This window comes from Scleropages formosus, chromosome 5, assembly GCF_900964775.1.
Source record: "Scleropages formosus chromosome 5, fSclFor1.1, whole genome shotgun sequence".
Taxonomy (NCBI): domain Eukaryota; kingdom Metazoa; phylum Chordata; class Actinopteri; order Osteoglossiformes; family Osteoglossidae; genus Scleropages; species Scleropages formosus.
In genome coordinates, this window is record NC_041810.1 from 13,057,328 (window position 1) to 13,081,348 (window position 24,021).

Consider the following 24,021-nt stretch of genomic DNA (forward strand, 5'->3'; position numbering starts at 1 on the left):
TGCATACTCTTAATCCTTAGGGACAGAACCCTTAGAACTTTTCATGATGAATGAACCTGACCCTTTAGGATGGCAGGAGGCAAAAGGTACCACTCCAGGGTACCGCCCCTGCTATTCAGATAAGGCATGAAAGCTACCCTGAACAAGTATTTGCTTTTGTTCCTACTCTGGAGGAACAAAGATGACCCTCATAGCTGACTATTAAGGCAGATACATATCTTAGTTGATATAGGAATGACTTGTCACAAGATTCAGAGTTAATGTGAAGAAACTCCCTTATACAGCTCTAGGGATAGAACCATCTAGGACAAGCTCCTAGAACACAGGTTTACAATAAGACAAACTACTTCATCCCATTACATGCATATGTTTTTAATAGAAAATATTCAAAAGTGAATTCAATGCTTTGTTATTGTAACTTAGTACATTATACTTGGACAATCATTACAAACTTTCAACAGATCAAGTGAGATGCCCTAAACACCAGTGACAAGGAATTTCATTGATGTATTCAAAGTTGCACAGATGAAGGGGCAATTCTGTCCACAGGTGCATCACTTTCTTCAGGTTCAGATGCCAGGTCTGCAAACATGGTCTCAGGCACCTGAGAAATGAAGTATAGAAGAACCTTGATACCCCTCTGCATGTACAGCCTGCAACATGTGGACAACATCCCCAGTGGCAACACTCCATCCACCTTTTTTTTTTTTTGGGGGGTGGGAAGAAAATATTGTGTTCCCTTGTGCCCAATTTCAAATGGGGCAACTATGACCAGTGAGGAAAAACCTTTACAATTAATACACCAGTATAAAGAGTGCATGATTAGTACATACCAAGTTAAAACCAGACAGTGAGACTCATTATGAACACTGTGCAAAGTGGTGAACATTAAATGTATAGCATCAAGTAGCAGTGATAAGCAGGTGCTACAGAAAGGCAGTTTGTGACAATTACTCCAACAAGTGCCTACCAGAAATTCAACACAAAGCATTTACATCTAGAAGATTCTTTTCTGCAAGAGAAAGTATAGTTTTAGCCCACACCTTATTCACCAAGGTGAATTACACTGCCAGACAATGAATCTGTGAGCCATACATCAGTGGAACATTCAAACTATGGATGAACCTGAACTACAGGTGTTAAGAAGAAACCCACAGACATGGAGAACCTGTGAAGTCCAGACTGAACCCACATCCTTTTAGTGTGGCTGTCTCAGTGTCTGGGTGGTGCACTCACTGACATGTCACCCAAGACATCACAAGCCAGCAATACATGAAAGCCAATACTGTCAAAGTTTAGTAGCCTCTAGGTGTTACTTTAAATGTAGTGATCATGATGTAACAGGAATGTTTAATTGCAGTAACTTTAAGCAATTGCAGGAGTCAGAGCTAAGCATAAAGACTAGTAGCTTCAGTCCAACAGCTTCATTTGCACATCTGCAGGGGTCTTCTCTTCCTTCCCAATGGAAGAGAAGCTGGAGGGCACAGGCTCCATCCGGGGGTAGAAAGGACCTACCAGCCAGTTGAGGGGTGTGTTGTTAACCAGGTAGTCCATGATGCCATCCAAGGAATCCTTCATTTTGGTCAGCTGCACTTTGCTTCTGGTCAGCATGCCATCAGAGACATCCCTGAATGTGGAAGCTTTGCTGAAGTTGTCATAAACCTCGGAGGCAGAACGAGCTACAGAGAGTGCCTGACTCTGGATGCTCTGAGGGAGGCCCTGGAGGTTGGAGACTAGGGTCAGGCATGTAGTCTGCAGCTGGTGAGTCAGGCTGTGGGTGATGGCCAGTGTGCGTGATTCAATGTGCTGTGGAGGAACAAACAAGCTGCAATTAGCTTAATGTCAGCTTAAAGTCCACCAAAAAAAAAAAAAAGTCAATTCACACAAGCTTGTGCAGATGCAGTGGTTAATTCCAACCTAAGCTTTGAAGAATATGGAAAAGCAGAAAGTTTCTGGGATGACACTGAATACCTCAGTTTCATTCTGCTCCCCAGTGGTGTGTCCACTTGTCCACTCAACCCAGGAGTGAAACTTCTCCTGCAACTTCTGGTTGGCCCCATCCATGTTTTTCCTTGCATATTCGATCTAAACACAAGGGAGGGAGTATAAAATGAAGAAAATAGCACCGACAAGAGGAAGGGGGAAACCGAAAGCCACTACATTCCCACACAATAGCTGATGGCTCCACTTTCACCATTTGAAAAAGGTTGATGCTTCCTGAACCCAAGTGGCAGCCCATCCTAAGTGACCTGTAATGATGTGCAATGTTTTAGCTGCAGGATTGTTAGCATAAGCTGTGCCAAGACCTACCAGATCCACAGTATGGTGCAGTTGTGAGATTGACTCCTGACTTCTCTGCTTAGCGTCGCGCACCTTGTCAATGGCCTGCTGGTATGCCCTCTTGCGCAACTTCTCCGAGAGAGACCCCAGCCGCACGTAGTAACTGGGCTTCTGGCCTCCTGCCTCAAACCCTTTCACCATTTTGGCCTCCTTCTCTGTAGAAGGACAGAACTGGTAGTTCTACAGGGAATTCTAGATCTGTGCCCCAATTACACAAGGCTAAATCCAACCCATTCATGTTTGCATAAAGCAAGGATGAGACTTAGTGTCCTTCCCTGTCTATATTAAAGAACCAAATCATACATAATCTCTGGCAACCCATCTTAAGTTTCACAAAGATCATTCAGTGCAGACTCACCTAGCTCCTCCTCTGTCAGTGGAAGGTACTGATCCACCAGGTTCTCAGATGTACTCAGCACTGTGTCCACACCAGTGTCGACCAGCTGAGCCACACGGCTGCCCATGACTGTATTAACACTGCCACTGACCACAGCCTTGGTCATTTCCACACTGTCCTGCACTGCCCCTTTGGTCTTGTCCACCACATCCGTTAGAGTGAGAGACACTGTGTCCCGGGCACCACTCACAGTGACAGCCATTGCGTCCTTGGCTCCCATCACTACATTCTTAGCCGTAGCAACGATCTGCAAGAACACGTTGTGAAAACTTTGCAGATATCTGGGCAGAAGTTTTTAAAATGAGACCGAGTTAATACATTACTGAACATGTATGGAGAAGTGCATCAGGTCATGTCATACCTGCTCAGATGGCTGGTGCAGAATTGGCAGTTTCTTCTCTATCTTGTCCAGGCCTTTGCAGGCGAGGTCATTTGCCATCGCAACTGTCCAACACACATGGACGTGAACAGCATGAACACAGAACACTGCCAATGCAGTTATGACACAGCAGGGTGAGAAGTCATTGTGAAAGAGGCTGAACTTCCTCTTTTCCGGACAAGCAAGAGAGATTTCAAAACCTGAAATTTGGCAACTGTTTTCCTTAACTAAAGGCAAAGGATTTAACCAGATGTTTATCAACTCTAAGGACATTTTAAAGGTTAATCACAGGAGAACACTGACAGTAGCACACTCAGACCAACCTAGAGCCCAACCAGGGTGGGCGCTAAGTAGAAAGTGTGGAAGCTTACTCTGGGGCTCCAGTTTGCCAATGAGGGGCATAGCACCAGTGAGGGCCACTGATGTGATGGTTTTCACTCCAATCTCAGCCACCTCACACACAGACTTGATGTAGGGGTGGCTGTCCTTGGTGCTGCTGTAGACATTGGACACCAGGTCATAGGTGGAGCTCACCAGAGGAAGGCTCACCACTCGGGTGACCGCATTCTAGGGAGGAGGAGAAGAGATGCAGGGTGGAGGGTCAGCAGCTTAACACACACAGCTGCATTATGACACCTTGATTGAATTCAACATATAAACCAACCTGACAAGGAGTAACTTCCACTGACGCCATGTCTTTCTGAAAAGAAAAAAAAAAAAAAAAAAAAAAAAAAAAAAAAAGCTGTTAGTGTCAGTTTTCTGTGCCCCTCGTTCCTGGTTTTTATATGAAGCCTCGTAGACTAGAGCAAAGATCCTCAGTCCACTCAAATTTTTTGCTTTTTATTTAGAAATGTGTTACGTTAAAACGTCATTTTACGCAAACATCAATATAAATTCATTTCTCTAAACAAGTTTACTGAAGAATGTAAAATAACAACCGACTTACTTGTGCAACCTGACGGGGAAAAAAATTAAGCCAGTAGCGACGAACCACAAACGGTAAACCCAAAGCTCGCGCCCACTCAATTGCTGATTCTCTCCGGGGCGTTGAATTTATGTAGGTCTGAACTCGCTATTTCTCGCGAGATTTCCCTCAAGGGATGACGTAATCTCATCAGTTACGCGCTCCTGGCTGGAGGTCTGTAGAGCAAAGGTCAAATGCCTGAGCACATTGTCTCACACCCGTCCCTGACGTAAGATGAGCCGTTAGACCAGTAATATGGTACCATCCTGTCTTCATTGTAACTCAAAACATCTTAATTTAACAATGGACACTTATAAAGGTAAAATGTAATTTTCTTACATTTAATGTGAAAATTAAAGCTATTAAACTGAATGCCCTTATAAAATTAGTCCCCATACAGAGATAATCCAAATGGAGTTTAACAGTGATTTAACAATTTTATTACTTATATTACTTCATAATCATCACTTCTATATAAATAACTTTTATTTATCTGACTGCTTTGTCCAAGGCAACTTACAATATCAGACAATCAGCTTTACAACTATTTACCCATTTATACAACACGCTAGGGGGCGTGGTGGTGCAGCGCATTTGACCAGGTGTCCTGCTGTGTGGTGGGTCTGGGGTTCGAGTCCTGCTTGGGGTGCCTTGCGATGGACTGGCATCCCGTCCTGGGTGTGTCCCCTCCCCCTCCAGCCTTGCGACCTATGCTGCCGGGTTAGGATCTGGTTTGCCCCGAGCCCCCTTGGGACAAGTGGTTTCAAACAGTGTGTGTGTAGAACATCCTAATTTTCACTCTATCATTTGATGGTAAGTACTTTGTTTAAGGGTACTACAGCGAGAGAGAGGTTCCAGCCCAATCAAAAAGACCTTAACCGATTCCAATTCAGCGTAGACAATAATTAATGTACAAATGTAAGAATGTTGTGTCACTTGGGTTTTGCTCATGACTCACCTTCCTGTGTTTCACAGTGACGTGAACGTTGGGTAAAGTGTGACTGACTTCCAGCTGGGGTAAAGTTCAACTGTATGAAACGTGCTCACGTTCAGATACACCAAATATGCAATTTTATTTAATACATTCTTTGATCTTTTTAATAATTGAAATTCAAAATCACATTTTCATTGAAATGGAAACAATATCTGCAGTACTTTGATTTGATTAGGGCGTAATACTGCCTCACCGATAATTTAATGTAATTAAAGATGGCCTTGTCAAACACATAATGTTTACCAGCATTAGCATCATCAATAAGTACCATGTCTTTATTAAAATGTGGGTTTCAATCTGAATGGTAATTGTGGTTTGAAAGTTTTTAAATGGGGCAGCAGGAGGCGCAGTGTTTAAAGCTGTTGCCTCTGGATTTGGACGTTGCAAGTGCAAGTCCCACCTCCTGCTGCAATACACTTGCAAGATACCTTAAGTTGCTCTTTAAAATAAATTAGTGTTTAGACATTTACAATGATGGGTAAGCTACTTTGGAGAGAAGTGTCAGCCAAATGAATGGAAGCAGGATGGCACGGTGGCACAGCAAGTAGTGCTGCTGTCTCATGGCGCCTGGGTGGTGCGAGTGGGCGGGGGTTTGATCCCTGCTCACTCTATGTGGAGTTTGCATGTTCTCGCCGTGTCTGTGTGGGTTTCCTCTGGGTGCTCTGGTTTCCTCCCACAGTCCAAAGACATGCTGTTCAGGTTCCCCCATAGTGTGTGAGTGACAGAGAGAGAGAGTGTGTGTGTGTGTGTGTGTGTGTGTGTGTGTGTGTGTGTGTTCCACTGATGTATGGATGAGTGACCCAGTGTAAGTAGTGTATCTAGCAGTGTAAGTCACCTTGGTGAATAAGGTGTGTGGGCTGATAACACTACATAGTATCCATTGTAAGTTGCTTTGGAGAAAAGCATCTGCTAAATAAATAAATGTAGAACAGCTGTCAAATCAATGATTACGCATGTGATTGAACAACTCTGGAGTAATCAATAGAGAAAGACTGACCTGAATTCAACCACACAGCCAGGAACTGTGAGGCATCAGTACTACCTGTTGTGCTGCTCTGGCACAAAAACATTTAGACCAAATTCATCTGACTGATGCCGTCACACAAATCCATGTAAACATGCAGCATTTACTTTTTTAATGAAATTAACTTACCCAACAAAGCACTGAAAATAAGAACGTGGAACGTGTGCCTCGTGTCCACTGTGTTCAAGGTCACTGCACAGATGAAATAAAGTGATTTAAAAGTATAATTACCCACAGGTCACCCATGCTGTACTGTACTATGATCACTGGTTTATTTTACAACCCGGTGCCCCTTGTGACATCATATACGTGTTAAATATGTCAGAGGTGAGACCGTTCAAAGTGCATCATATAAAACAAAGGGTCATCACCTAAAACAGCCGTTATTTCCGTTTATTCCTCTGTCCAATGTCATCCGATATCTAAACAATGGTGAGTAATAGTGGAACAATTCACTGCTCATTCACTCATTACATGAAAAAAATGATTTCATTGGTATTGCTTTATATGTTAGTCCTACCAAGATCTAAAAGAATGTACTGGGCCCCAACTAACTACAGTATGTGGGTGGAATAAACTTAAAATTTTTAAAAAGACATTTCATTTCACATTCAGAATAAAAGTTTTACGACGTGCCCTAAAAGGGGTCAAAAATGAAAAGCTGATACATAAATGTGCCTGCGGAAGGTCCTGCGAAGATGTAGCAGCTGCATTTGAGAACGACCACGCAGCATTTATAGTCGCCGTGGATCGAGTGAAATTCCTCAGTGAAGGACGAGGGCCGAATTTCAAGGCTTCTGGGTTAGAGACATAAACATCCCGCAGTGTCTGTGGTGCAAATATGCACGAAGGCCGGCTGCAGCAAACAAGGACTCGGGTGACACTTTACACAGTTAATATGGTGATGTTACTATGCATAATTTTGCAGGATCTTACAGGGACAAACATTTGTCCAGATAAGCGTGCGTGAGGGAGGATGAGGCTGGGAGGAAGAATCTCGTTCAGACAACTTCTGATTAGGAAAAACATTTTGAATTCGTTTGGACACACTTCTGACGACAGTCTCTATTTTTTATATTCATGTCTGTAGAAACTACATCTATAATAGAAATTCTGGGGCATGGAAAAATTAAACGGGGGGTGCGGTGGTGCGGCGGGTTTGACCGGGTCATGCTGTCTGCGGGTCTAGGGTTTGAGTCCCGCTTGGGGTGCCTTGCGATGGACTGGCGTCCCGTCCTGGGTGTGTCCCCTCCCCCTCCGGCCTTGTGCCCTGTGTTGCCGGGTTAGGCTCCGGCTCGCCACGACCCTGCATGGAACAAGCAGCTTCAGCCAATGTGTGTGTGTGTATGTGTGTGACAAATTAATACCAGTATAAAACATATACAAGGTTTGTTCACCAGCTTCTGTTGAGGACAATGTTTCTGAACCAGAATTACGTAAACAGCAAAGAGTGCAACTCACAAACTTACCTATGACTTTAAAATAAAACGTGTCCCCCGTGTTGCTGCTGAACCTAATTCGATAGCGGTATCATGAACTGATTTGCACGTATGAGTATACGCAGCCCTCTTCAGATGAATCTTGGGAATTCTGTGCTTCAAGGGAGCGTTTCAGATGATCCTCGTGACCTGGCTCCCCGAAGCGTGATGACATACGGTTCACTCGCGGTCAGTGAGCGCGTTTCACAATTCGGGGTCATATTTGTTCTTCCCGCTGATGTTTGCTTGGACTTTGAGAAAAACCGTCTGCTGCTCTGCTGTTGGCCTTTTCGTACTAATCACTATGGCCGGGGCTGCGTCTTTATCTTTATCTCACTATAAACTTTTACTCCACGTACGACAGGCTGAGCTGTCAGACCTCCTTTGAGAATAGAGCCGCTGACTCTCACTACATCATATTCCGTCAATAATTAATTGTAGTATAAATAACTGCTCGGTCGTTACCCAAACAGTCCCTTCCGCAATTGCTTAGCAGCGTTACTTCAGTCAACAGTTTCTTCAGTCAAAGTGTCAGTGAATGAGACCAAAGTGACCATTAACCACAATGACAGTCCAGTTACACACTTCTACTAGACAGAAGCTGAATTAATTTTGGTTTCATTTCAGATATGCTGTGATACTTCGCTCAGAACAGATATGTTGTTTTTTGAGTGTCTGCTATATTAGGATTCATATATTTCATATAGAATTAAAACCATTAGATTCACACTCACAGTTCAATAGGTATAGTTATACTTATAGCTCTATAATAAGTTCTTCATTATGGCAGCCATTAGTTGACCGTCTTCTTTGTTTGTATCAGTTTTTCTTGCTGTATGCCTGTGTTAAAGCACTCTGTGTCGCTGCGTGAGAAGAGTGCTCTATAAAAATAAAAATAAATAAATAAAAAATACTCTGAACAAATGAATAAAACTGATTAGGAACGATGACCACAATTTACAATCAATACGGAGATATAAATTAAATTATAACAAAGCAATTATAATAATGCATTCTAAAAGATTTCCACTCTCCATTGACCAGCCTGATTTATGTCCATATCCATATTTGTCTCTATATTTGCAGAGAAACATAAAATGAAGTAAAAAAATGAAGTCTGTATCACTTGTCTATTGACATCATATGAGCTGAACTGCACTGCACTGCACTGCTAATATTTTTCTGTCCCCGGTACCTGAGAGGTCGTTTTGCTGTCGATTAAACATGCCCCCCACCTAACGGGGTGGTACCACAGAACGGAAGAGGCCCATTAAAAAGGGAAACCCTTCATGTATCCAGACCTGTAGACAGACTGAAAGGGTGGTGCTGCTGCCACATGGCGGCTGTCAGTAGAAGTACAAAATCCCAGAGAAGGGCAGGTCACACGAGCTGTCAGTCGGTTCCTAGAGAGTTCTGTCTATACATCCAAAACATACACTGCAGAATAGATGTGAACACAAAAACGAAAAAAAAAAAAAAAACTACATGAAAATCATGAAAAGCCTTTCCATCTGATAAATTACAAACCATCAGATATGATGCCTTCATTCAGTCCAGTTTGATTTGTTTTTAAGTAAAACCCTTTCTAACATGATGCCTCAGTGAGCAAAATTATGTTTTGGAGATCAGAAATATAACCAGCGGCGATAGGCACACACACAACCTGAGGCTGCTGGTCCAGTGTGGGGAGCCGGAGCCTAACCTAGCAACACAGAGCGTAAGGCTGGAGGGGACACACCCAGGATGGCACGCCAGTCCATCACAAGGCACCCCCAACCCCCAACCCCCAACCCCCCAGAGAGCAGGCACAGACCAAACCCACTGCGCCACCACACCCTCATGCACTGAAATGTATTAAAGATAATCCTAGAAGCACATCAAGAGCTCCTACCAGAGCTGGTAGCATGACACACTCCACGGAATCAACAGTCATTAAACCTTTCAACATTCTTGATAATAAATGCATCATTTTCACTCTGGCACCATCTGAGAACCCCGAGTGTACCTTGTCCACAAAGGGGTGCGTGGAGACGGTGTGGAGCTGTCCTTGGTCCTGTCTGACGGAACGTCACCCAAAGCCAAACTGAAGTCCGTTTTGAAGTCGCCGAGAATTTCACGAAGCGAATCTTCTCGGAAAAATCAGCGCCACAGTTGGAAACATACGAGCTGCGAAAGAATCGGTCCAAGCACGATGCCATTTAACACCAAGAAGAGGGAAGAGCTTTGTGTCACAGCTGGATCTTGTAGACTCTTCACTCTGGAACCCATGGCACAATGCGGGCACTTTTTCATGAGCTTGCTGCCCAGAAGGAAATGCTGTGATTTACTTCCTACTTTAAATGGAAATGTAATAAATGAACAGCAAGAAATGAGCGTTAACATATACAGTCAATGGCTGAGAACAAACAACAGATGCAACAGATGTGACTTTGCCGAAGGCCGGATGCTTCCGCCTTACACGGGCCTGAGCGGGAGTGCCAGATGGGCCGCACCGGGAGGGCAGATTTTATTGTCGGCCACGTCGGACCCCTAACCGTTTATAGTCCCCGCAGATCCACCTCCCGCATCTTTACTGCCTCGCTGCTGTGAATTCAAAACACCATAAACAATACCAGTCTTCCTATTTCCGAAAATGCTGTTAGTGTCCAAAGTCCCTATTGGGACAAACGGCGAAACAAAATGAAAAAAGAACGATGTGACGGCCCATGACTTCATCATTTGGGATTAGCGCTTTCCTGCTTTCAGGGGATTATCCAATATATTTATTTATTTCTTTTCGCAAAGCTGTTTATAAACTGAGAAAAAAAGCCGAAGACGACCATGCAAACCGAGACAGGTTCCGGCGAGGCCCCCGAGGCAGCAGGGCGCTCTCCAGCGTCCGTGGGAAGGGCCTGGGTGATCCACGGGTACTTTCGGCGACTTTCTCCTCCACTGCCCTCCTGCTCTTTTTGAATAATTGAAACAGGGCTGTTTGTCACTGACATTAAATGAAGAGCCGCCGTGAACACGGACTAACGCTCTGGGGCTCCTTTGAGATGCTACAAGATGTGCGAAGGGCTTTTTAGCGGCCTGTTTTGAGGAGGTAAGAAAAGACTATTTAATATGTGTTTTATGGGATTTTCAAAATGCAGCAAGACAACCATGGACAGAAACTGAAGACAAAATCGCAGCGCTTCAGTTACTATACTGTGATTAAAGCAGCGTAAAATGGAGGGCTACAGGGGGCGCCGTGGGTTTGGCCGGATCCTGCTGTGTGGCAGGTCTGGGGTTCGAATCCTGCTTGGGGTGCCTTGCGATGGACTGGTGCCCCATCATGAGTGTGTCCCCTCCCCCTCCAGCCTTGCGCCCTGTGTTGCCGGGTTGGGGTTAGGGTTTGCTGCGACCCTGCTTGGAACAAGAAGTTTCAGTGTGCGTGTGTGTGTGTGTGTGTGTGTGTGGAGAACTTCACACATTGGTGTGGATAAAAGTGTGCAAAACAAATATATGAACGGAACCATATAATGTAAATTATACAGGCAGCACGGTGGCACACCAAGTAGTGCAGCTGTCTCACAGTGTGTGGGTGGTGTGAGAGGGTGTGGGTTGAATCCCTGCTCAGTCTGTGTGGAGGTTAAATGTTGTCTGTGTGGGTTTCCTCCAGGTGCTCTGGTTTCCTCCCACAGTCCAAAGACACGCTGTTCAGGTTCATCCATAGTGTGTGAGTGTCCCACTGATGTATGGATGAGTGACCCATTGTAAGTAGTGTATCTAGCAGTGTAAGTCACCGCGGTGAATAAGGCGTGTGGGCTGATAACACTACATAGAGTTTGTTGGAAGTTCCTTTGGAGAAAAGCATCTGCTAAGTGAATAAATGTAAATATTAGTACTGTTAAGTCTGGATGACTGCTGTACAAGACCAATTTATGTACTAGTATGTAGACTATGTAATTACATATTCAAGAGCACGTTAAAACAGTACGCTGGCTCTCATTTTCAGAATAGTTAGGTCACGAAATCTGACACACAAACAATGTGCAGTTACACTGGAGCTCTTTGCTTAGTTTTAATTGCATTTTCTTCACTTATCCGTCTTCTGAAACGACCGTCGGTGGCGGAGTGGACACGACATGTGTGCCTGTGAGGCCGACAGATGGCGGTAAAGAGCACCCGCACAGGATCACCGTCGTTATTCGCCTCAAGTGTTTACCGCTTACTGTTTGTACCGCTGCTGTTCCTCAGTGCTGTGACGAGATGAACGTTGCACATCTTTGAGACAAACTGGTCAAAAATGCGCACTGAAACGGAGTTTCTGGGAACATTTTTAGTCAATCTTTTTTCTTTTAATGTACCTTAAAGTTAATAGAAATATTAAATCGCAACATTCTGATTTGCCGTGTCGGTATCGGGGATTTTTACAAAGCGTAACTGTAAAGAATCAAGGGATGTCTATATCGTTATGGTGCTACCGATTGAGACTTAGTGGTAAAAGTTACTTTGGTCTTAGAAACAAAAGTTGTGAACAGACTCCCTCTCGACTGTCTTAAGGAGTCGGTGTACTTTCTTATTTTATTTCAGGCAGCTCCCCTGACCACACGTTACTGTCAGCTAAACACCTCGGTGCAGAATCCATCTGTATGATCACGGAATACCAGGAGAAGTTCCGTCCTCATGACGTCCTCAGGCCTGCCCGCATGTCCAGAAAGTTGAGGGACGGGTACCGGCCACCTGACTGCAAGATGGCCAGCACGACCACGTTCAGGTGAGAGTCGCTGCTGCGGGAATCTCAGTCTTATTGCTACACATGTGAGTGTGGGAAATGCTCACGGCTTGCACTGATGTCCCATGAGACATTCATTCATTTTTAAGCCTCACAGTCTAATCCAACAGCACATGCAGCAGACTGTCTCCTCAGATTATGAACATAATTAAGACTGGAAGTTTGTAACTCAACTGCAAAACCAAAGTCACATTTACTAACCTGACACCCTAAGCTACAGTCAATAAAAGGTTAAAAATATGGACATCCCTTTACACATAGGGTAGGTTAAGCAAAAATCTGGGATGCAATGATGATGATGATGACGACGACGATAATAATAATACACACACTGTCTGAAACAGCTTGCCCCAAGTGGGATCACGGTGAACTGGAACCTAACCCAGCAACAGAGGGTGCAAGGCTGGAGGGGAAGGGGACACACCAGGACAGGATGATGACGATGATGATGCTAATAATAAAATTCAACTTACAAATTATAATTTTAATATTTTTAACTTAAAACTTACAAAAAATGTAATTCAATTATGCTAAAACATGTGAATTCAATTTCGGTGGCCCTACACTCCTATTCTGCTTTGGCGCTTTAGTGCCAACTTTCAGCTTGATGGGTAAACACAGGTTACACAGGCTGCTCTAAGGAACAATGCAATGAATGTTAAAATGTTAAAACATTTGTAACTCGACCGCTCTTGTTGCAGTGACCCACTGTACAAAGGCAAACTTTCCAAAAGAAATACGAAGTGGCAAAACAGTTCGACAAGCAGTCAACGTATGAAACTGTTGACAGAACTCCAACTGTCTCACTTTAGGGCAGATTATGTGGCTCACAGTGTGACACAGAGGTGCGCAAAAGTGCACAGGACACACATCCCACCTGAGGGGTCCATGGCATTCAGCAGCACATATGCAGAGGACTATCGGTCCCATCCCGTCCAGCATCGAAAAGCGGTCAAGAGCACAGAGTACTGTTCGCCATCGGCAAAGATGCAGTTACATTCCCTGTACCAAGGTACTTTCAGTATGTAGTTGCTAACATACTTTAATATTTCATAACTGTGCATGACTGAGAAAAGTATGGGCAGCACGTAGCATAAGAGTTAGAGTTGTCTGCTTCCACTCGAAAGACCCAGATTTGAATCCAATATCGTGCTATAGAATCCTTGAGCAAAGTGCCCCGTATACAAACCTAACACTGAAAGCTGCTTTGGAGAGAAGCATCAGCTGATCTAAGTTTCTGCTTTTGTCCTTAAGAGAAATTTCAGATGTGGGACATACAGAGGCGTCAACCCTTCAGGCCTGAGATCGACAACTTCATACCGAACAACGGCAAGTTTGACATGAGCACCACCAGCAGAGATGACTACTGCCCTAAAGGTCTTGCTGTAATGAGGCAGAGCTTCAAACCCACTCCCCAGATGAAGGAGTCTCTGCCCTTTGACAGCACAACCACCTACAGACTGCAGTACGTCCATTACCTGGGGCAGAGCAAGCGGTCCACGCTGGTCAGACAGGGTGCCCCTTGTGGGGGCAGGAGTAAGCCCTTTGCCGTGGTTTCCACCAAGAGACTGGATTACGGGGGCTTGCAGGGGGAAGCAGCAAAGTCATTCAGATCCAGAGCAACATGAAAGACCGACAGCCCCCCTTTGATGGGCATACCGAATCCCAGAAGAAATACAGGGCCAGGACTGTGGTGCCAACCCACCCACATGAGCTGGGGAAAACCAGCCCTCTCAAGAGAATCACAAGACTTATCTTCACATCTCACAATGACCACGCACACAGCCAGCAGTTCAGGTTAGAGTCGAAGACACAGCAACCCTCCAGATCTGGTCTCAATGAAAGACTAAAAGCCCAAAGAGGCAAGAGAAATGTCTTGCTGGCTAAGGTCAAGCTCATGGGAAAGCTAGGTGAGAGAATCATCCCTTACTACTCCCACTGCTCACCCAGGGATCTAGGAGATTGAAGCCCACCCTGTGGCCAGCGATGCCCCTGCAGCCTGTGGTTTCCAGCACAGCATACCACACCAGCCACCCACCGAAGGATATCACTGCGGGCAGCGATGGTAGGCTGTACCGTATGCTAAGGGGGTGTGTCTGCAAATGGGGAAAGAGGGCACATTAGACCCCATGACTACAAGGTATAACTATCTTCCCTTAGCCAAGAAGGACTTCTGAAACAAGTTGATCTACTAATTAAACAAAAGCAAATTTCAACTATTGGCTTTTTTTTAATTGAAAATGTATAACCTAAATTATATTTAATTTTAGTATGTACGCGTTTCAGTCAATATAGTTGGGTTCTTTATTATTTAAAAAAAAAAAAAAAAAACTGAAATCACATTCAAGTTACATTTCATCCCTACATGGTCTGCACAGTATGTCAAACACCCAAAAATGTAAAACCAAAATGAACATAATACTGATCCAGTTTGCATGTTTATTGTTAAAAAAGAAATTTTGGATAAATTTTAAAAAGTAATCAACTTAATTCCCCATGAAATGTACATATTTACAGTATATACAGACTTGTATATATCAAAGTCCCTCCATACTGTTCAATTTATTAAACATTTACCAAGTTAGGGGAACAAAAATGATTTTCAGAAAACGTCTGAATTATGTGTGTTTACAGTGATTATGAAAGTCTAAAAATTCGTCACATTTTCTGTACAAAGAATTTATGTGGTTTCATTTTCAAACAGCAGCTTGAAGTCTGGAAACATCCAGTACCTAAAGAAAATAAAAGAATTAAAAAAAGGTTTAGATGTTCAGTTTAGTGCAAAACATAAAACAACCATGCACTAGTCTCTGCAAGACAAGAGTTTTCTGGTTAAATAATAAATGTAGAGATGCATTTAAACAGACCAACCAACCCTAGCCTGGTGGGGCCCTTTGCAGCCCAGTACACTGCCCCCCTTAGAAAACAAAAAACAACAATAATAATGACCCAAACACAGTCAGCAGTCTGAATCCTGCTCTCCAATTCAGCCTTCTGAGAAGCGGATGTGCTTGTTGGCTTCCTTGGCTCTCATTGTAATGATCTTCTCCGCTTTGGCAATCAACTGTGGGATAGAAGAGAGATGGAGCAAAAAAACCGGACCAAGATGGTATACACAAGTATACAAGTCCACACACATCTTCACGCTGGAAAAAAAACAAGCATTTCATGGAAAATTATCAAAGACACAAATGCAACAATCTGAATCAGACAATCCAAAATATCAGAAAGGTTTACATATGAATATGAGATGTTCTATGAGATGTACGTTGCTTTGGAGAAAAGCGTCTGCTAAATGAATAAATGTACATGTAATGCATAGTGTCAATTCACATTTGGAATTTTCAGCAAAAACTGTGGGCAAAAAGGAATTTTGAACATGGAAAATTTCCCAGGAAATTTTTAAAAAGTTTATTACTCTTATATTATCAGATTAATATTAAATGTTTCAACACAGGTACAAATGTCAGATGGTACAACAGTACCAGAACTGTATTTTTCATAAATTCTGTCCTCAACATGCATTTTGTATGATGATAATAAATTTGGATTAATGAAATGACTGGAGATAGAAAATTTTCCAGGTTAAATAACTTGTAAAGAGATAGCTTTGATATTTCTTCGTTCTTATGTACCCCACAAAAAGTTATCAATGTCATCCAAAGCACTGTCTGGAACAATTACTGCCAACAGAGCCAAGATCTTTCAGAGGGAAATAAATAGTTCTGCTTTAACTCTGTGACAATTTAAATTGCAATTTACCAGTGAATTGTGTGGAATAACTTCAGACAACCAAGGTGAAGCAAGGTTATTGGGACCGACCAGTTTAAAAGTGATGAGCAACAGAGTTAAGAGATGGCTAAATGACTGCGACAATATTTATTTCTTTGTGGAAACAAATGAAATCAATTAAAATCTAATTTATGTTGCAAAAGAGTCACTTTCAGACCCATTATTTAACCTATACTATTATATTTTCTTATAACATTTCTTATTCACTTTGAGAGCCATGGTGAAGATAAGTACCAACAATTTTACTATGCTATCACTTACTATGGAATTTTTATAAGGCAGAGGAGTGGTAGTTGTGAAGGAGGGAATATGCAAATTTCACAAGTATTATTTAGGTTTATGGGTTTTTTTTTTTTTTTTTAAACATGTTAGCATGTGTATATCCCAAAGAGGGGGTTGCTCGAAAAGTTTGCATGAGCCAGGGGCATTTACTTTTCATCTAACTCACTAAAGAAACTACCACCCCATCCCCTGTAAGAAATTCTGAAAGGTCCCTATACAAGGCTCAGTTAGACAGAGTATTAACATAAATGTCAGCTAAGTCAGGCTGTAGTTTAAAATAACCAACAAAAATTGTACGTTTAAAATTCCCAAATTTCCCAAAATTTACAACCGCTTCAATGTTCCTGAAATTTTCCATGGAAAATTTTCAAAATTTCCATAAACATTCCTACTCTTTGCAACCCTACTTTAGATGACTGGAACAAAAGTTAACACCATAAAAGCAGAACAAAAAGGTTATTAAAACTGATTCAGAAGGTCAGGTGTGATTCCCCTTGTGACTCAGGAAATACCCCAAACAATTAAGCACTTTTACACTTGTCTGAACCTAGTTTTGGCAAAATACATTATAACAAAATATACCAAGACATACAGTCCACTATAGCCGCTTCAAAAGGACATGTTTTGCATACCTTTTTTGTGCCTCTTACTTTATCCCTTGGTCGGTTTAGTTTGGCCTGTCGATCCACCAAAATCTTCTGCCAGTATCTTTGTTCATTGTCACCTTTTGAAATAATGTGCCTGTGTTACACTGTGTTTAAGATGATCTTAATTGCAAAAAAGTGAAACAAAAACAGTCCCATCATCAATCTGCCACCAATAAACATCAACATGAGCTTTTCACTCAATGCATCCAGAATGATTTCACCTATTCCATAATTCAATGTTCACTGGTACCCTGTGAGATATTCTCTTCATGATTCAAATTAAGATTTCTCATTAAAGATGGGTAGTTTTTTAAGAGTGGGTGACTTATGTCACGCCTTTCTCTGAGCAGCACTGCCACTCACCAGAAAGGAGCTCCAGCTTCCAGCTGTGCTTCTTCTGGATCTTGGAGCGATACGCCATCACAGCCTTAGCATCTTTGGGAGTCTTAAAGCGTACATGTCCCTCAGCATCTCCTTCCAGGATGTCCACATATGCAACCGCAGACACCTCTGACAGAACATCCTGCACAAACAGGATTCCAATAGGTATCTCTCTCAAAAAAATTTTCTTTCAGGGCATGCTGAGCACTTTTACTAAATTATATATCCATAATTATATGTCTCAGGAGTTATCGCAAATATATAAGCCCTTTCCCAAGGAACTTATAACTTAGCAAGACCTAGTTAGATCAAAAATCTTCTCTAACCAAAACTGCCAGCTTTACACATTAATGAAGGGTTCAAGAGCAGTACCTTGATGCACTTTCTGCCTGGAAGTGGTTGGCTGTGTATGATCTTGATGATAACTCCACTCTCAAACTGTGGGCCAAGGGAAGTTTCCTTCTTTGCAGCTTTGGAACACATATTTTAAGCAAAAGTTTACCAAGGTACAGCAATATTATTAGATGCAGAAATGGAGTGAAAAGTGGTGACTATTGAAGAGACTACACAAAAGAACTGCATTTTTGTTCAATACCAGGATCATCCTCATCCCACTTCAAAGATATTTTAAAATTAATCCACAATGGCTGAGGTCAAGAGATACATGTTAAGTTCATGATCTTCCTACACACTCATTCCTACACCAGATTCAAACTCCATTCTGTTACTTAGCTTCACCTGACAGCGAGACTTTGTACTAACCATCCATCTCTTTACTATGCACAGTGCTCTCCACCTCCATCTCCCCGTTTTTTTTCTGATTCATCTCATTCATGGACTTCTTAAGCAAGGCCATGCTGTGCTTCTGCAGGGTTAAATACTCCTGCTTCAGGTCCAGCCAGTCTTTCCTTCCAAAGAGAGTACAAAAAAACTAATAACAGACACAGGCATATGGGTTCTGCTGTGGGAAACAAAGTTGACATGTCACCTCATGCTCCCACAAATCAGCATCTACCTTGCACCTAATTGTGCATTAACTGAAAATTGCTCCCCGAGTCAAAGACACACAAACTTGTCTATCATGTTCAAACATAAAGTGCTGTGAAGAGGAACACTTGCTTGAGGTCCACACACTGTATAAAGCAATAAGTGTTGCAGTACCTGTGAGTAGGTACTTAATGATGCAGCTGATGATAAATATCCAGTCGTATAAACGGAAAAATGGTAAGATTTTGCAGGCAGGAGTGTTGGTTTGACAGTCGCAATGACGTACTTGGACAGAACTCGGAGAGGAATGACTTCATCGCCAATCTTGAGTCTCTCCTTGTGCTTCTTCTTCCTCTTCCTCTTGGCCTTCAACATGGAGTCATCTTTCTTCTCTTCTCCCTCATTCTCTTTCCCCTTTTCGTCCATACTGTCCAGACCTGTACGAATAAAAAAAGGCAACTCATAAATGTCAGGGTCTTATGAGATTCATGGCACTGACAATCACACATTTGAAAATAGATACATTATTGATCCTGAAAGAAACTGCATGAAATTGAAGAGTGCAGATATACTTATTATACCAAGTTTCATATTTGCTCCAGCAGACATGATCTTACCTTTCATTTCAGAAGCATTTTCCTCTATGGTGGCTGCCTCAACCTCGCTGAGCTTCCTCATCTTGGTCGGTAGCTCTTCCACAGCATCTGTCACAAAACCCTCAGTGCTACATGATCTTCTCCTCTTCTTTTCTCGCTTGCTAGCAGGGGTTTTTGGTGCCGCCGTGCTCTCCTTTTCCTGTGCCTCTTCAGTGCGTTTCCTCTTTCTGCTAGAGGTCTCTGAAGCTTCCGCTTCTGATTCTTTGGTGTCAGGCACTGGCTGTGTGGAGCTCTCCTTCTGACTGCTGCGAGATTTCTTCCTTTTCTTCTTCTTCTTCTTCTCCTCTACTGCACATAGAAGGCAGAGGGAGGGACACGCAAGGTTAAAATACTTCACTCAAAGGTCAAACTGCAAACTTTGGACAAAGGAAGGAAATATGGTGTGTGCCACACCCACCAGGAGTAGGATCTTCACCAGTTGGGAGGGGTATTGGTTTGTTCTTCTTGGTCTTAGGGAATATGCCTGCTTTTCTGGGAGCATCTTCAGGAGGATTGTTGAGCATCTTAGAAGGAGGGAGGGACACAAGGCAGGACCATTTCCGAAAACAGACATACAGAATGTAAATACACGTCATGTGCAGATTCCTTACATGTTCCCCACCAGAACAATTTAAAAGGAGGGGAAAAGGCAGTACAAAAAGGAGTCTGCCCAAATAAAACACCCTTCAATCAGACCTCACAGAACTGACAGATAAAAGATACTAACCACACATTTAGCAGTGGATTTTCTCTAAAGCAAACTATAGGTACAGAGTACCAACTCACGGTTACTTACTGACCCACTGACTGGTGTTGATTCCTGCATCTCCTCACCTCTATGGCTGCCTGGGCCTGTTCCTCTGTCTGAAATTCAACGAATGCAAAGCCCTTGGCGTGTCCCGTGGACTTGTACCTGGGAATGCTGACATACACCACTGTACCACACTTACTGAACACCCTCTCAATCCAGCTGTGAGTAACATTTTTGGGCAAAAGCTCCTAACAAGAGGAAACAAAAAGGGTAAAAAACACAGCCTTTAAAGCTCATGACATAAAGATCAAATTATTCTTTCACGCCACACACTTCAGTTTCACAATACGGTGTTTAAAGCCATCGATTACCACATAGACGGTGCGCTCATCCACATTCTTCGGTTCTTCTCCCAGTGGGTGCTGTCGACGTATTTTTGTACCTTCTAAGTTAATCTGAAATTGGAATGCAACCGATTTCTGCTTTTAAGTCACTGCCTTGTCATAAATCAAGGTCAATACTACAGTATTTCACATTAACTGGCTCTCCAGACATGCATTCATAAGGTTAGAGACACAGCTTCTTTTCTTAATGTAATGCTTAAATTGTACTTTTGCTGAGATGTACGCCACCTTGGACAAAAGCATCTGCTAAATGAATAAATGTAAATGTAAGTTTACAAAAATAATTTGCTATAACTTGTTGACACTCAAAGACATCAGCAGTGCCCCACTGGGATTCCACTCTAATATCCTCTGGCCTGCACCTACTACTACACCACAACAGTATCATTTAATTATTACTCAAATAAAAAACATAAAAAATGAAATACTAAACCTGTACAAGTACAAAACAGCAGAAGTTAGTACAAACTGCAAAAAATCTGGAAGTATACCTAAAATGAATACCCTTTGACAATTTCATTTACACAGACAATGGAAAAATCACAAGGCACTTACCTCTACTAGAGATGAGTTCTTTAGAGCCCTTGCTATCAACTTTACATCAGTAGTAATTTTCTTCATCCGTGTGAAAGTAGTTAACACTGAAATATCAATATCTACAGGGAAAAAAAACACAAGAGCACCAGTTAATTTCACTGGGTGGTTTATAAAACACATTTAGGAGCCCTTATGGTCTTTTGTTTTACTACCTTGCCTCCCCAGGAGTAACTGGATATGTGTACAAAGACTAAAACAAATACTACAATATAATCCAGAAAATTTACATTTACTTATTTAGCTGATGCTTTTCTCCAAAGCGATTTACAGCGTTAAGCTACTTAAAATTATTTACCCATTTATACAGCTGGGTAATTCTTACTGGAACAATTTAGGGTGAGTACCTTGCTCAAGGGCATTACACCTGGAGGTGGGATTTTAACATGCAACCTTGAGGCAGTGCCACCAGCTCTCCCTACGTATTATTATCTTTATGATGTACATTATTTTACTAATAAAAAAATACTTAAATGGAATTGAAGTAGAGAAACTGATGAGTGGAGTCACAATCACTCCAGAGTAGCCCAGCAAACAGCGCTCACATCCATCTCTTGACTGCTCCACCAGCTTCCTCAGGAACCGGTCCTTGTGCATGTTCACATCTCCGAACCAGAACTCCACCTGCTTCTTGACATCAGTCAACAGCTGCTTCACTCGTGATCGCTTCTTCTTCTCGCTCTCTGTCTTCTTCCCACTGGCATCCTTAACCAAGGAGTCACCTCCCAATGGGTTCTTCTCAAGGTCACTCATCTCACCGATTGCGTGACCAAAACCAACACCTTCAACTCAGAGGAAACAAAAGCACATTGACAACAAAAATTTAGAGATTTAGACACAGATCCAGTTCAATTTATTACAGAGCGCTTCAACACAGACACGACAATATCAACAGTTTGCCTGTCTGATACCACCAGGTTGCTGGTTCGCATCCCTCAAGTAGCTCCTATAGAAGAGATATTCATATATCAAATACAAGACAGTCATAGCAGATCGTGTCACTTGGTTGGAAGTGTCAGGAGATCAGAAGCAACTGTGTCTGTCTGAAAGAGAAGTTTGAGACCCTTCTTCAAGGACGATAATCATGACCTTGCATTGAACTGCACAAAAGAATACTGAGATCTTCTACAACCTGGCTGTTATACTTCTGTTCTTGAAGGAAATATTATAAACCATAGTTATTAACTTGTTTTTTTTTTTTTTTTTTTTAAGCGCGCACAGTTGAGTTGACAACTGAGTTGTAACACTCGGCATCCGGCGTATTCGCACTCCCCCCAGTCCTTAAGTTTAAGCTTTAGGACATACTTTGTGTAACATTAAACAAAAAAAGGACTTTGTGCTTAAAAGTACGGAGCAAAGAAAGTATTTCTGGCATTTTCTCATACCGTGGAAGCTCCTCTGTGTTTGTCTGTGTGTGTGTTTGCTCGTGCTGGACTCTTGAGCAAGGCTCTTCTTCTTCTTGTGCTTAAGAACGGGTATTCACACGAGCCAAATAGCTACGATTTAAAAAAAAAAAAAAAAAAGTATACAGTTCTATACTAAAATCTATATCTTGTGCTATTAAAATTTACTCTGTGCGCGCGCGCGATGAATGTGAATTACTAGAATTAACCGTGTGCGCGCTACACTCATCTCGCCTGTACGTCGCATCGTGATGACGTCACTAGGCGGGATCGCGTTTAAAAGATAAGAACGGCCATTTAAAATGTATTTTAATTTAGAATTCTCTTTTAATTTATATGAATAGATAATATACCCTGTTTATAGCTAGATGTTATTTTACTCGTGTTTTCGGTTTACTGGAGTATAAAACTGACTTCTTGTATCATATCAATATGACAAAAAACCATGGCATGGCTGGAAATGTGTGCTTATTTTTATTATATAATAAGTTGGGTTTCGGAGGGATTGAGGAGATCCTCAAAGTACTCTTTCCACCGCCCGAGGACATCCTCAGCTGAGGTCAGCAACGCACCACTTCCACTGTAAACAGTGTTTGTGGAACACCGCTTCCCCCCTCTGAGTCGCCGGACGGTTTGCCAGAATCTCTTTGAGGCCAACCGAAAGTCTTCCTCCATGGCCTCACCGAACTCCTCCCAAGCCCGAGTTTTTGCCGCGGCGACTGCCAGAGCCGCGCTCCATTTGGCCCGTCGGTACCCGTCAGCTGCTTCAGGAGTCCCATGAGCCAGCCGGGCGGTGGAAGGAGTACTTTGAGGATCTCCTTAATCCCTCCAACACGCCTTCCGTAGAGGAAGCTGAGGCTGAGGACTCGGAGGGGGACTCGTCCATTACCCTGGCTGAAGTTGCTGAGGTAGTCAAAAAACTCCTCGGTGGCAAGGCTCTGGGGGTGGATGAGATCCGCCCCGAGTTTCTCAAGTTTCTGGATGTTGTGGGGCTGTCTTGGCTGACACGCCTCTGCAGCATCGCGTGGAGTTCGGGAACGGTGCCTCTGGACTGGCAGACCGGGGTGGTGGTCCCTCTTTTTAAGAAGGGGGGACAGGAGATTGTGTTCCAACTATAGGGGGATCACACTCCTTAGCCTCCCTGGGAAAGTCTATGCCGGGGTACTGGAGAGGAGAATTCGACTGATAGTCGAACCTTGGATTCAGGAGGAGCAATGCGGTTTTCGCCCTGGCCGTGGAACACTGAACCAGCTCTATATCCTCACTAGGGTGCTGGAGGGTTCGTGGGAGTTTGCCCAACCAGTCCATATGTGTTTTGTGGACCTGGAGAAGGCATTCGACCGTGTCCCTCGTGGCATGCTGTGGGAGGTGCTTCGGGATTATGGGGTTCGGGGCTTGCTGTTACAGGCTGTTCGTTCCCTGTATGACCGGAGCAGGAGCTTGGTTCACATTGCTGGCAGTAAGTCAGACCTGTTCCCGGTGCATGTTGGACTCCGCCAGGGCTGCCCTTTGTCACCGATTCTGTTCATTATCTTCATGGACAGAATTTCTAGGCGCAGCCAGGGAACGGAGGGTGTCTGTTTTGGTGGCCGCGAGATCTCGTCTCTGCTTTTTGCGGACGATGTGGTCCTGCTGGCTTCATCGAGTCAAGACTTGCAGCGTGCACTGGGGAGGTTTGCAGCCAAGTGCGAAGCGGCGGGGATGAGAATCAGCACCTCCAAATCCGAGGCCATGGTTCTCAGTCGGAAAAAGGTGGATTGCCCCTCCGGGTTAGGGGGGAGTTGCTCCCTCAAGTGGAGGAGTTTAAGTATCT

At 43.2% G+C, this 24,021-nt stretch overlaps 2 protein-coding genes across 6 annotated transcripts; both read right to left on the reverse strand.

Annotated features, from left to right (window-relative positions):
- Positions 1 to 351: 351 nt before the first annotated feature.
- Positions 352 to 4,162, reverse strand: plin2 (perilipin 2). 3 transcript variants are annotated; one of them, XM_029252579.1, is made up of 9 exons: positions 4,063 to 4,161; positions 3,781 to 3,816; positions 3,488 to 3,683; positions 3,099 to 3,181; positions 2,699 to 2,984; positions 2,311 to 2,495; positions 1,972 to 2,085; positions 1,516 to 1,806; positions 352 to 604 (listed from the first exon to the last, which is right to left on the reverse strand). In XM_029252579.1, exons 2-9 carry the CDS (start codon positions 3,808 to 3,810, stop codon positions 512 to 514), a joined length of 1,278 nt encoding a protein of 425 aa, XP_029108412.1. In that variant the 5' UTR covers positions 3,811 to 3,816; positions 4,063 to 4,161; the 3' UTR covers positions 352 to 511. The 3 variants fall into 3 exon arrangements, with proteins under 3 accessions (XP_029108412.1, XP_018615026.2, XP_018615025.2); XM_018759510.2 differs by lacking the exon at positions 352 to 604 and having other exon boundaries at positions 1,093 to 1,806; positions 2,374 to 2,495; positions 4,063 to 4,162; XM_018759509.2 differs by lacking the exon at positions 352 to 604 and having other exon boundaries at positions 1,093 to 1,806.
- Positions 4,163 to 14,836: 10,674 nt separating this feature from the next.
- On the reverse strand, positions 14,837 to 22,442 carry larp7 (La ribonucleoprotein 7, transcriptional regulator). Of its 3 annotated transcripts, none has more exons than XM_018759772.2 (14): positions 22,191 to 22,442; positions 21,351 to 21,587; positions 20,767 to 20,867; positions 20,179 to 20,262; positions 19,891 to 20,055; positions 19,475 to 19,580; positions 19,039 to 19,362; positions 18,708 to 18,858; positions 18,197 to 18,342; positions 17,807 to 17,904; positions 17,417 to 17,576; positions 17,039 to 17,130; positions 15,282 to 15,396; positions 14,837 to 15,064 (listed from the first exon to the last, which is right to left on the reverse strand). In XM_018759772.2, the coding sequence occupies exons 2-13, from the start codon at positions 21,556 to 21,558 to the stop codon at positions 15,319 to 15,321; spliced, it is 1,713 nt and encodes a 570-aa protein (XP_018615288.1). In that variant the 5' UTR covers positions 21,559 to 21,587; positions 22,191 to 22,442; the 3' UTR covers positions 14,837 to 15,064; positions 15,282 to 15,318. The 3 variants fall into 3 exon arrangements, with proteins under 3 accessions (XP_018615288.1, XP_018615286.1, XP_018615287.1); XM_018759770.2 differs by having other exon boundaries at positions 14,839 to 15,064; positions 19,039 to 19,365; XM_018759771.2 differs by having other exon boundaries at positions 14,839 to 15,064; positions 19,039 to 19,365; positions 21,351 to 21,593.
- Between the last annotated feature and the right edge of the window lie 1,579 nt (positions 22,443 to 24,021).